Here is a 13,317-nt window from a genome sequence, read left to right on the forward strand (position 1 = left end):
CCTCTATTATTTCTACAGTTATTTTCCTGATTTGATCTTCTAGAAATCTCTGATTTTCTGTTTTATCGGGTTCTGATGTTGTGGGCTTGTGGGCATTCATTGCTCCAGTGTTATTCCTCTTTCCCATGATTTCGGAAGTTTGTGCCTTCTCTGGGTTCTTTCCCTTGGGTCACTATGACTTCACTTAAGGTGCTATGGATCTCGAATCTGTAGTATCTCAGACCCCACTACTCCTTTACTGGGTTGCATCACAGAGTCTCCGACCCAGGGAGTCGATAGAGGCTGCTTTAAACTATGGGGGGTGCCAGGTTGCACGTTCTCCTATGGTGTGATATCTCTGCCACCGCCACTCCCCCACTGGGTCAAGTCCCAGGGAGTACAGTACTGGGATTTCTCCTCTGTGGCCCGCAATTTGACTCACTGTTCTTGAGTTCACAGATGTAGCTTTACTGGACTCGGTGAATTCGCTGCTGCTGCCGCCGGTGGCAATATGGCGCCGCTGCTATGCCCTCGGCCGTGAGGCTGGCTTATTTCTTCTTGGTTTTGAGTTCCACTCTGAGTGCCTGCAGTATGTGCTGAGCTCAGCCACTGGGAGCTTTAGATGTTCCCTGCGCTGAAAAATCTCGCCTGGCTGTTCTGCAGCGGCTTACCTCAGCTTGCTGTAGCCGTCCGGTGAAGTCGCCGCTGCCACCAGCAGTATGGCGCTGCTGCCGCATCCTCGGGTGTGAGGCTGGTGTATCTCCTCTGTGGCTCTGAGCTCTGTTCTCAGTCCACTTTCTCTCTGGAGCCTGGTGTTTTTTTTGTTTCTCTGGTGATGGTGTTTTCTGGCTATGAAAGGCGCTGATTTTGTGGTAATGGAGATTGGTTGTTAGCGGGGCTCTTAAGCTCCGCTTTTCTCGGTCGCCATCTTCCCGGAAGTCCTCTTTTTGTTCTTTTAGTTTACTCATTACATTTTAAGTATACTTAAAAAAAAATTCTATCCTGGCGTGGTGGCACACACTTGTAATCCCAGTCTTTGGGAGGCCGAGACAGGAGAATTGCAGATTGGCAGTCAGCTTCAATAACTTTGCAAGGCTCACAGCAACTTAATGAGACCCTGTTTCCAAATGAAAATAATAACAAAATAGGGCTGGGATGTGGATCAGAGAAAGAAAGCCTCTGGGTTCAACCTCCAGTAAAGCACACACACACCCGTGGGATCCATGTCCCCTTCTCTTTCTGCCATGCCTGGACATTTCCAGTGAGCTGTGCATACTCAGTAGATCTGTGTTTCTTTATCTCTGGATTACTCCAGGGTTTGTATCTCATTTGTGTCTTAGGGATGCTCTGTATCATTGGCCTCTCCTTCCTTAGGCTCCTGGGGCTTTTCTCCTCTCTTGCTGGTGATTCCTCCATCTTCTTTGCAAGTTCATCCTTCTGTACTTGGTCATTGGAAGCCAGCATTCCAAAAGCACCTAGTCTTAAGTCTTCTTTTCTATGTCACTCTACTCTACTCTACTCTACTCTACTCTCCCCCATCCCTTTCTCTTTTCTCAGATGACATTCTAATTTGTTAAAGAAGACTCTCAAATATATAGAGATAGTATAACAATGAACATATTTTTGTTTATATATACATATATGTATATCTTTAAACATACACATGAATATGTTTATGTATATGAATGTTTACATAAACATCACATGCATATGCAAGTGTTATGTAGGTAATTAATAGATAGGTAGATACTCCAGACTTTCTTCTAGAACCTCAGGCAATATATGTATATGTATATGTATGTATGTATGTATGTGTACATATATATATATATATATATATATATATATATATGTAAAGGCATCTGAAATTCATTATATCTCAAACCAAACTCATTATTCCTCCGATCCAAGTCTCAGTCCTTTTCCAGTGCTCTCATTTGGGATGGATGTCTCCCCACTTAGCTAGCTATGCAGTCAAGAGCCAGGAGCCCCCTTCCTCTTTTCCCTCTTCCCTGTGTCTAGCCCATCGTTGAATCCTGTGGGTTTGTCTCCTGAATAGCTTCCAGCGTTGTTTACTTTGTTCCCTCACTCCTACCCCTCAGTCCTAGACCATCTTTGACCTGGACCACTGCAGTCACCTCTAGCCTGTCCATCCCCGTCTACTGTAGCCCCCTTTGTCTCTATTCAGTCATTTACATGAATGGTCTTTCTGAACCCCAAATCTAATCATGTTGCAATGTCATCCTGTTGCAACGATGTGAAACACAAGATGCTGTGCTGTATTGTGCTGTATCCTGAAGGGTTTGAGGTGCCCCACTTCCTCCCTCTCAAGTCTTAGCCTGTGCAGTAATGTCCCTTATTCCCTCTGCCACAGCCATGTGGCTGCTTCCAATGATCACTGTCATTGCAGCTTTTTCCTGTCACAGCACCTTTCCATATACCCTTCTCCCTAAGCCATCCTCAGCGCTTGCTTTAATACCACTTTCTTCAAGGAATCCTTTTCTAACTTCCCCTACAATCACTCCCTCCTCCTTTGTTCTCGGAGCCCTGAGTAAGGTTTCTTTTCTTCAGCTGCAGCTTTGCACCTATTCATGTGACTATTTGATTATTGGATTATTTACCTTTCTCTCCTATTTTCTATTTAAGCCGTACAGGGCAGGGCATATGTCTGACTTATGTACTGTCTCTGGAGTGGTTATCATATTGACTAGCATACAGTAAGTATTCATTAAGTATTTGCTGATTAGTGAACACAACATCATATAAAAATGAAGCAAATTTTTAAATCCAATGTTTGTTGAGCAGAAATGTACAGTGGAGGAAAGGGAAGGGGCATCCATCCTGGGGAGGCTTTTTGCATTCCAGGCAGTTGGCACACATCGTCTGGATGGAAATGATGTATTGTCATTGATAGTTTTGCATTCTTCTGTAATTTCTTAGAGGGTTTTTATGTCCATTTCATGCAAATAACATGGGTGGCAAGATTATTTCCAGTAATTTAATGTGATTTGAAGTATATCTCTACAATGCTATTTTGTTTTCTCATTAACATATTTTAGCAATTTTCAACTTATGTGGCTGGGCATTTGATTAACAGAAAGAAAAAGAATTAGATTAGATGAATTAACACTTGGATTACAATTGCCTTATTAGTCTGTAATGTAACTTTAAAAGCATTAAATATGCATACATACTTGGCGTGGCTGCTTAACATTTGACTTTCTGTGAAGCACTTTGCCCTGAGTCTTGGTTGTAAAAAAGTATGGGAAACACCTTTCTTAATTATAGTAAACCTTCCTTTTCATAATTGGAAAATATAGAAGTGAAATCTTCCATGAGGGGGGTTCGCAGACTGCAGAGTAGATGATGTACACTATCACCCTTCTCGGTCTCCTGAAACTGTGTTCTCCTTTTCATATTGACTCTATACCTGTCATATACTAACAACCACTAAAACTCATCCTGCACTTGCCCCCATGATTGAGCCAGTTAGGTTTCAACTAGATAGAATTTCAAACTCCTCTGAGACTCATCAGACAGTTGTTGAATGGATAGGGAGATTTACTGGTGGAAGCTTCAGAATATATATATATATATATGTATATATATATACATATATATATTCTGAATATATATATATAATATATATAATATATTATATATTATATTATATTATATTATATATAATTATATTATATTATATTATATATAATATATAATTATATTATATATTATATAATTATATAATTATATATTATATATTATATATATTCTCTCTCTCTCTATATATATATATATATATATATATATATATATGGCATTATGATATTACCTTTGTGGTCCAGGTGAAGATATCACCCAAGCAAGAGGCTGGTGACTATGGTCAAGTCATGTGCTGTGTCCAAAGGACCAAAGGAGGCAGCCAGCAGGAGCCTTGGGATTTTTCCCAACTGGCAACAAAATTCCACTGATAATATACTTTCTAATTGTCCAAGTATATCAGAAAGAAACAATGAGGTTTTGTGTGGAATCTCTAGTTTTTTAATTATTGGCAGCAAATATTTTTGGTTTTGCAGTCTTATATGGGGAACACAGGCATACCTGTGGGCTGAGTGTTCTCACTGCTTACCAGTTGGTGGCCTAGGTCAAAACATTTTATCCCTGCTTTCCTTTCCAGGCCCACATGGTCTGTTTCTGTTTCATCTACAAGTGCCACTTGTAGCTTTTGTTTCCAACATCCTGTCCGTTGAGTGGATTTGGCTCTCTCCTCTGTCCCAAACATAGCAAGCCACCCTCCTCAGGCTCAGCCTTTCCCATGGGAAATTCCCTGGTATTCCCCCACAGCAAACACCCTTCTTGTCTTCTGGTTGTCCAGTGAGACCCAGCTTGGATCCTCAGTACAGAAGTCTGGCCCAAGCTGCTATAGTCTTAATTGTCACTTAGAGGCTAAACACATAGTCAACTTACTTCAGTGTATGGGTCTTCTTCACAAATAAGTTTTGTTTTTGTTTTTGTTTTTGTTTTTTTGTTTTTAGGCAAAGACTGATCATGGGGGGTTGTCCTGAGATGTTGTAGACATTCAGACATTGTTATGATTTGAATCTTGATAGTACCTCCAAAAGTCTCCTGTGGTGAAAGCCTGTCCCTAACACAGGAGGTGGGGCGTGGTGGCTGGAGGTGGCCCCTGAGGGTGTGACCTTGTGAATCACCTCTGTCCCTAACTGCTTCCTCCCCCTTCTCTCCCTCTCCTGGTCTGTCTTCAGCTGCCCTGTGTTGAGCAGTTTCCCTCTGCCACCTCTGCCACCCCAGGGTTTCTTCCTTGTTGTTGGCTGGCCATGTCTGAACCTCTGAAGCCATGAGCCAAGTTACCCTTCCCCTTCTGGGTTGTAGTCAGGTATTTTGGTCACAGCGACCACAAGGTGACCAACAGGCATGATGGGATTGTATAGAGCAGGGCATCTCTTCTACATCACTTTTCTTCAACATCTCCAGTGAGCTCACTGCTAACTTTGGACATATCTGACTTGAGAATCAAGCTGAAATCCTCTCAGCTGCCATGATCTTTTTTTTAAACTTTGGCCATTTATCTTGAATTCTTTTGCCTGCTTTGCAATTGTTTTCTGAATAAAGAATCCTCTGATCATCTAAAGGAGCCTTTCTTGAGTGTCCAATGCAGCCATCTAAATTTTAATTTAATTTGATGCTAAATTGTGTGTTTCCTTGGAAACAAACCATATATGTACACAGTTTCTTTCCTGTCAAATTTGGAGGGAGATTTTAGTAATAGTAACATGTATTGTGCCAATTTCTTTTGAAAACATTTTCCTTTAAGATTTCTGCATTTATTTTCATTAATAGACATCTCCTCAATTTGTGGCCATATGTTTTGCTTGATGTTATATCTCTTTAGAAAACTGTTTCTTCCTTCCAAACAATCATAAATTAGATTATTAGTATATTAAGTTTTAAACCTCATAATAGGTTTTAATGCTTACATTTGTCATTTCTGCCTAGCTTATTATGAATACTGTGACATCCACCTGTAAAAACAAAAATGTACTTGCAGATTTAAAGTTAGCTTGTGTAAGTGGACTTTTGAGACTAAAGCTTTCCTTTACTATTTTATAAGACACCGGAAATTACATTTCAAACTCAGAATTCCGTGCTGTGGCGTTGCCAGCTGACCACACTGCCTACCGTAAATGCATCCCTGTTTTTGTGTTCTCAGGTGCTGTGATACTCTTGGGAAGAACCAATATGTTTCGCTTTAACCACCCAAAGGAAGCCGCTAAGCTCAGGGAGAAGAGGAAGGTGAGGCCATGCTCTCTGTGGGCGGGAATTCCTGACCTGGCTGGGGGTGTCCTTCCTGGTTCCCACTCTTAGACTTTCTGGAATGCAGAAGCTCTTGAGAGAAAGTCCTGGGACCTGGTTAGACTCTAGGCAGTTAGCTTCCTGGCAGATGATTGGCTGCTGGACTAGGAGAGCGAGCAAGGAGAAACTTCCTTGCAGGCTCCACTCCTCCTCGAAGGAATTGGGCAGTGTTTTGCATTAAGTGGAGAGTGACTTCCACTTACCTGCATCTGCCTTAGGACTTAACCCCTTATTGGAATCATGTTCATATTAAATCAGCCACAATAATTTGGGTTTTTCACCAGTTTATGAAGCAGAGCAGGGGTGAGTTTAGGGCAGTTGGGATAGACTTTGGCTCGGTTAGATGGGTCAATGCAGAGGCTATGGTAAGTGCTGAATGGGGGAGGTGAGGTAAGGACAAGAGAAAGAAGACATAAGAGAAAAAAAATCTGTTCAGGGACATCTCGGCTGGTCCTTGGGCTGATGAGGACAGTAGAGACTAGTTTTTGCACACCAGGAGTTGTGCCTCTCTTCTGTCTATCTTCTCCTATGTGGCCTGCAAGCCACAGCAGCGTTACCACATCCATATCACAGGTCACTGAGATGAGAAACTGGCCCGAGACAGACTTGTCCTCGCTTGCTCTGAGGACACAGGGCTTGGGGGTAGCCTGGCCGCAGTACTGACTGCAGGCCAGAAGCCTTGCCCCAGCCACCAGCCTGCATAGCCTCTGCTCTCAGCCTGCTCCCTCAGAGCTGCCTCTGGCTGACAAGACCATAGGCGGAAAGTGCCGATGTGGTTACGGACCCTGGCCTTCTCCAGGGCTGCTGGTGGGAGGCCTCTTTTCTCTTCCAGCCAAGGGTCACCCTGGCGGGTCCCTTTTCATGTACAGCTTTAGAATACCAGAGGGAAGAAAATCTGTTTGCGAGTAGATTCCCATGGAAGCAAAACAAGTCAAACATCCCCCTCTGGTGCCCGCACCTCTCCTCCTCTCGTCTTTACCACTAGGTGAACATGCGTGCACAGATCCTGGGAAGAGCCTGTCTGCCCAGAAGGTCCCTGGCAGAGGTCATGGCCCTTTGTCCACCTGAGCTTTAGTGCAGCCTGGCCCAGGCCCGTCTGGGTTGCCCAGTTCCCAGTGAATTTCCCCCAGCTGGAAGGCCAAGGCCCGGGAAAAGTGCTTCCTCTTCAGGGCCTGGTGTGAGGAGTCCTAGGGCCCGAAGGTCCCACCTGCTGCCCTCAGGTGGCGCTCTCAGTAGGAGTGTGAGCATTCCCTTGTCTGTCACTAGTGGAAAGCAGCAAGTCTTGAGCGCTGGCCTTCTCTTCCTTGCTAAGGTAACCGCTCTGCCCTGTGTCTGCTCTTAGAGTGGCCTTCTGTCCTCCTTCAGCTTGTCCATGACTGACCTGTCCAAGTCCTGTGAGAACCTGTCCGCGGTCATGCTGTATAACCCTGGGTGAGTGCACGGCAGGCCTCCTTCCCTGCCCTCGTCACCGTCACCGCTGTGGGGTTTACTGGGTCAACGCCATCAGTTGCAAGGTGAAAGTAAACTTCCAAGGGCACCTTTGTAGCACATCAGCTGCACTCTTTTTCCAGTTGCTTTCCAGCCCTTGATATATATGTACATAATTGACTCGGTTATAATCACAAAATAAATGGGATTATGCTTTTTTTGCTGAACAACATAATGAGCATTAGCAAGGATTGTTACAATGGTTCATTATCATTTTCATCACTATCTAATATGTTAAAGCTGGCACTTTGATTACTCAGCACATGATCTCTTTGGCTCATACACTTTTATTTCATCTTGCAAATTATTTGCAGTAACAGAGGCAGCCTTGATTCCGAAGGCATCAAAGTTATCTTTCCTGCTTCAAACACCAGGGGTCTACTGGGGACACAACCAGCCTTCTGGGTGGTTGAGTGGCCCCATGACTCTGAGTGGTCAGCCTCCCTGCTCAGGTCCCTGGGGGCACATCTGGGAAACAATGGTGCTAACACACGTGCCTGGCAAGGGGGCACCGGATGAGAGGAGCTTGAGTGTCCTGGCTGGTTCCCTTCCTCCCAGGAGAATCTCACATAATATAATAGCAGTAAATAAGCAGACAAGGTAGATAAGAACACATCTAGAGTTGTAGCTTATCAGCGGTTCCTATGTGCCAGTCTCGTGCCAAGCACCTTGTATGTATTTCTTTTAATTCCCACAACAACTGTATTCCTGTTTCATTGTTGAGGGTTTGTGTACATTCGCTTGCCCGCTGCTTGAGAGTTGGGGCTGTGGTGTGTGCTCAGGTCTCTCACTCCACCACCATGTTGGCCTGAATCCTGCTCACCTTATGTAAGTCGGCTGCGCCTTGCGGGCGCTGCTGCTCAGCACTTCTCATAGGTGCCGAGCCATCAGCCCAGAGGCCCGCGCTCCAGCACATCAGGCCAGTGTCTGCTTTGCGAAAGCCCATGCCCACAGGGAGCATATTTCTAGATTCCTTTGTCATAGACCAGCAGACAGAAGCCCAGATCCTGTGCCTTGCTTGAGTTTAAAGAAGGAGAGAGAGATCGAATAGAAAGGAAGAAGGAAGGGAGGAAAGGAAAGAAAAGAAAAGAAAGGAAAAGGAAAGAAAAGAAAAGAGAGAAGAAAAGAAAGACAGCCAGTTATGTGACACCAGGCCTGCAGCTTCTGGAAGGGCACAGGACACACCCTTGGATCTGCTTTTGCCTTCACCATTCAGCCTTCTCATCTCCTTCCATTGCTTTGAGGGAAGTTTGGCTCATTACATAATTCTCTTTTGAAATGAAACATGTCTGCAAGACTCCTGAGAAGAAAACTCTCTCTCAGAGCACCTGAACAATCAGTGCTTCAGGCAGTATGTGTTATGGTCTGGGCGTGTTCAGTGGTGGAGGTGGTGCCCAGCCTGCACCACGGCTTGGGTTCAGTCACACAGCACCAGGTACACACAGAGGCGGCATAGAAGCACATTTTCATCATAGGTCCTTAATTCCTTACAGTAGTTTTTATACATGTCTTTTAAGGTGACTAAGATTTAATCATTTATATGTTTATGTTAAATTTAATATATATGCAGGTCTGTAGGGTTATTTTCAGCTTAAATAGTGTGGTGTCCTCTGTTAAATAATTTTTTCTTATCTACTTGTTCTGTGATTTGAAAAGTGCTTGCCTAGCCCAGGACCTGGTTAATCCTGAAACTCAGGTGCCCCTTTCTTCAGGGACACTGGCACCTTTTAATTTGAAACCATTTGGGAAGGTAACATGACTATCGTGTGTCTTTCAGAATCATAAAGTACTCTGCACTCAGCTTGTCAACTGAGACACTGACCTGGGGTTCCTCTTTGTCTTGCATTTACACATGGGATTGGAGTCCTTTTCCCTCCTTGCCACACAGAGAAATATTTAGTGCTATGAAAGGTGGTGCCATCTTTTGTTTATTGTTTGTTTTTAAGTTCAAATCATTTTGTGCAGTGATTATAAAGTGCAGGTCAAAGAGTGCCAGTTTTTATCCTCAGGAAGTCTTAATGGTTCGCCATGGTTTAAAAAATAAAATTTTGACCCCTTGCCACCCCAGCTCTCTGCCAGCTGCGCCCCTCTCTGGGTACCCCCCACGTGTTCCAGGCCACCTCGGAGCCTGCTCTTAACACTGAGCCACACATGGACTAGCTGGTGCCGTGGGGCCTTTCCTTTGACAGTTTAGAGCCTGAGATACATGTCTGTCCTGCCACCTGCTCCTTCTCCAAGGCAGGGTGCAAGTGATCTCGCCTCAGGAGGCTATCCACAACTTCCCTTCCTGCAAGCCAAAGCAACTGTCTCTCTTCACCATACATTGCTGCATTCCTATCATCTTTATTTTCTTCTTATTTGTAACGTTTATCTGTCAGCAAGCCTCTCTGAGGACCTGCTGTGAACCAGGCCTGATTCTAAATGGGCACAGCCGCCCATGGCCCTGGCAAGGCTCGTTCACATGCTGGTCGCAGAGAGAAGCAGTCAGCAGGTCACGGAAAGTCAATCCAGAAAGAAGAAGTAAAACAGCCCAGAATGCTGTGAGGCGGTGCTTGTCAGGGAGGCTGCCCGAGGAGGGCACAGTCCACTATGGCTGGAGTGGAGTGAGTGAAGGTGACAGCCTGAAGCAGGAGGGGAGAGTGGGGCGTGCTCCAGGCAGATGGGAGGCGAGTGCAGTGGCTTCACGTGGACTGCTGGAAGGAGTCTGTTTGCTAAGAGCTCTGGCAGACCTCTAGAAGGCTTTAAACAAGGTGGACTTACTGTAAAAATAAGGATGTATGTTATTTCAAGAATATAACATAGAAGTGGCTTCTATTTGGAAAGCTGTTTTCATAGTTGTAGTGGAAGATACGAGGCGTGGATCTGAGTTCAGTCATAGAGGGGGAGCAAGGTTAAAGCCAGGTTGAGTCCCAGGTCAGGTATGGACAACCAGGGTGACGACACACCCTTTGCTGAGATGGGCAGACAGAGGATGGGCTCCAGCTTGCATCTGGGTAAGAATTCTGCTGCGTGTCTTTACAACTAGTTGGAATCTGTTTGGGATCAAGGGCCTTATCTTATTCATTACTATGTTTAAAGTGTTAATCACATAATATGGTTAATAAAAATATAGCCAACACATCAGGAATGGAATTTTAGTAAGACATGCATCATTTGGGGAAGGGTTATTTTAAGTTTATTGGAACAAGATATATTATGCAGACAGATGCATTTTTGTGGTGTAGATTGAGTCTCAAATGACAGTGCAGTTATCATTTTTATTTGAATAATTTCAAGTTCATGTTGATGATCCTCAAGCAAAAGGTGGAAGGAAAGCTTTATGAGGAGCTGGGAGGCAGGAAAAGGCAATCAGAGAACACGTGAGAAGCGGCCTGTGTTAGCTGAATCCAGTTGGCCAAAAGGATGGTTCTGATGTATCTCCTCCAGCATAATGTGTTCTGTTCACCTGGCTTCTGCTAACACACACATTCTTGCTGGTACAAATTCAAATAAAAAATATTTGATACTTTTCATACCTTCTTTCTCCCTGGATTCCAGTCTCCCTCAACTTGCTACCTGCTATAGAGAATGCTTATTCATGAATTAAAATATAATTGGAGAAAAATTGCCTACTCTGATTTATGGCAAGCAGATACCTCTTTATGAAGTTGTCCATTCTAGCAACTCAGTAAAACAAAACAGAATCAAAGCCAAAGTCAGACTCATTATACTTAAAAAAAAAAAGTCTACAAGTATACATACCCTTAGCCTAAAGTAAGCACTATGTAATAAACTTGGAAGAACTTTGAAAGAAATATATCTAATACTTGAGCCCTAGCTAATAGCTGTTTAATCCCAGATAATCAGCTGCTTGGACACAAGCACATGTTCTTTCTCAAGAGTGGAAGGGAGCACTAAGATACTTGAAGAGATCAGTGTGTATTTGTTGAGTCTGCGGTGGCTGCAGTCCATTAAGTATCATCGGGCTTTCTCCCTGAGCCTGGGAAAATGGACTTCTGCATCGGAGCGCAGGTGGAGTAAAAGCAAGACAGCAAGTGATTCCCGCTGGCAGTGATGGAGTAAGTAGCCAGTTCTCTGGGGGGTCAGGTGGGGAGGGCGTGGTGCAAGGGAGGGTGCTAGGAAGGGATTCTTTTCCTGGTGCCAGTCCCCTTTGGGCGCCTTGCTGCATGTGTGGGTGCCTTGGGAAACCAGAGGCCATTGGCTTAGCAGTAGCAGTGTTTGTTGACACTGAGGTCACCTTCATGATTCCATCATGGAATTGGTGTGATCAGCCTAATTCATAGGAGCCCATTTGGCCTCAAAGCTTACAGACACCACCTATTTTTCCCCTATCATGACACCTTCCCAATTTCTGTGTAATTCAGCTCATCTTCAGTAGTATAGTAACACACAGCCTGGAACTCACAGCTAGTCCTCTTGTCAAGGAAGGGTGTACCATGGAGGGATGGCAGCCTCTGAGAGCCTTGTAAGGCTCTCTCTGGAGCCTGTGGCCCGGTGCTTTCTTTTCCATAGCTGAGGATCTAGAGCTGTCCCAGGTCTATAATAATGCCTTACTTGGAGAAAAGAGGAAAAGAATGCTAGTCAGACTTGGCCCTGGCCATCCACCCCTCAGCAACCCAAATCACTGCCCTCATCTGCTGGAGGATTCTCTCCATGGTTCACAAGTGAACTGGGACCTGAGCTGGGCTCTGCAGTGTTCGTGAAGAGGAATGGCAGACTGGAGAGAAGATTCTCATTCTCTGTGTCTCTGTGTCTCTGTGTCTGTCTGTCTGTCTGTCTGTCTGTCTGTCTGTCTGTCTCTCCCTCCCTCCCTCCCTCTCTCTGCTGCTGGTCATGAACATAGGGACATTCTACATCTGAGCTACAAATGCCTCCAGCCCTATTTCATTTTTTATTTCAAAACAGAGTCTCACTAAATTTCTGAGGCTGGCCTCAAACCTGTGATATTCCTGTTCCTGTCTCAGCTTCCAAAGTACTGGGATCACACGTGTGCATTACCATGGCTGGCCTGTTTTTTTTTTTAATATACTTTTTTTGTTGGTGCATTGTAATTATGCACTATACTGAGGTTGCGTGTTCAATGTGATAGGAACACACGTGCACACAGCATGTGTGGTGTTTCTGTCTGGATCCCATGCCCCTTCCTCCCCGCACAGGTTAATGCTATTGGTAGTGATATCTTCACACATGGGCATAGCATTATTTGCCCTGGCTCTTTTTTCAGTTTGCCTTCTCCCCTCCCCAGCTCTTTTCCCCAGTCCACTTCCACTGTTTTCTGGGCTCTGGAGAGAAAATGTTCTGTGTGAGGAAAATTGCATGAGCCAACCAGATGAATGGTGGAGGAGTAATGATAAGAGTTAGCATGAGAGGAGAGGCGTATGTGGGGTGAGGCCTGGCTAGAGAACTCTGAAAGCCAAGCACCAGTATTTGCAGTTTGCTCTGATAAATGAATGGAACTACTCTTTGGGGAAGTACACTTTTATGTTTGGGCAGGATGGGTTAGAAGTAGGAAAGAAATTGTAGCTCAGGTTGCTTGGGCACATATATAATAATGTATATGTGTAACATTTTTGTAAGTTCTGATTAGCTTGTTTTTTTTTTTTTTTTTTCTTTTTGGTGGTACTGAGGTTCCTGGAAGCCCTTCTACCTTCGGGCTACACTCCCAGACCTATTTTTACATTTTCTTTTATTTGGAAACAGGGTCTCCTAAGCCAGTGAGCGCGGCTGGCTTCGAACCTGCACGATCCTCCTGTCTCTGCCTCCCAAGCGCGGGGATTACAAGCGTGCGCCACCACGCCCGGCATGATTAGCTTGTTTTTAAAGCATGTTTGGAACGTATGATTATGATTAAAATGCATGGTCCAAAACATAACAGAGAAACATTTGTATATGCGCATGTGTATTTGGTAACACATTTCTTCACTTTATTTTTTACTTCACATAATGTAAGGTTTACTATCCTAACCAATTTTATATGTA

The 13,317-nt window shown here is 44.4% G+C and overlaps 1 protein-coding gene across 5 annotated transcripts in view; it reads left to right on the top strand.

Moving 5' to 3' along the window:
• The window catches only part of KIF16B (kinesin family member 16B), a gene marked incomplete at both ends in the record, with an annotated part of 310,078 nt that overhangs the window by 168,004 nt on the left and 128,757 nt on the right, over positions 1-13,317 (top strand). For all 5 annotated transcript variants that reach the window (XM_080716112.1, XM_080716113.1, XM_080716114.1 and 2 more), the window contains 2 exons: positions 5,708-5,790; positions 7,193-7,281. In XM_080716112.1, coding sequence (XP_080572238.1) covers positions 5,708-5,790; positions 7,193-7,281 — 172 coding nt within the window. The remainder of the gene's footprint in view (positions 1-5,707; positions 5,791-7,192; positions 7,282-13,317) is intronic.

Source organism: Muscardinus avellanarius (assembly GCF_963383645.1).
Source record: "Muscardinus avellanarius genome assembly, chromosome: 19".
NCBI lineage: Eukaryota > Metazoa > Chordata > Mammalia > Rodentia > Gliridae > Muscardinus > Muscardinus avellanarius.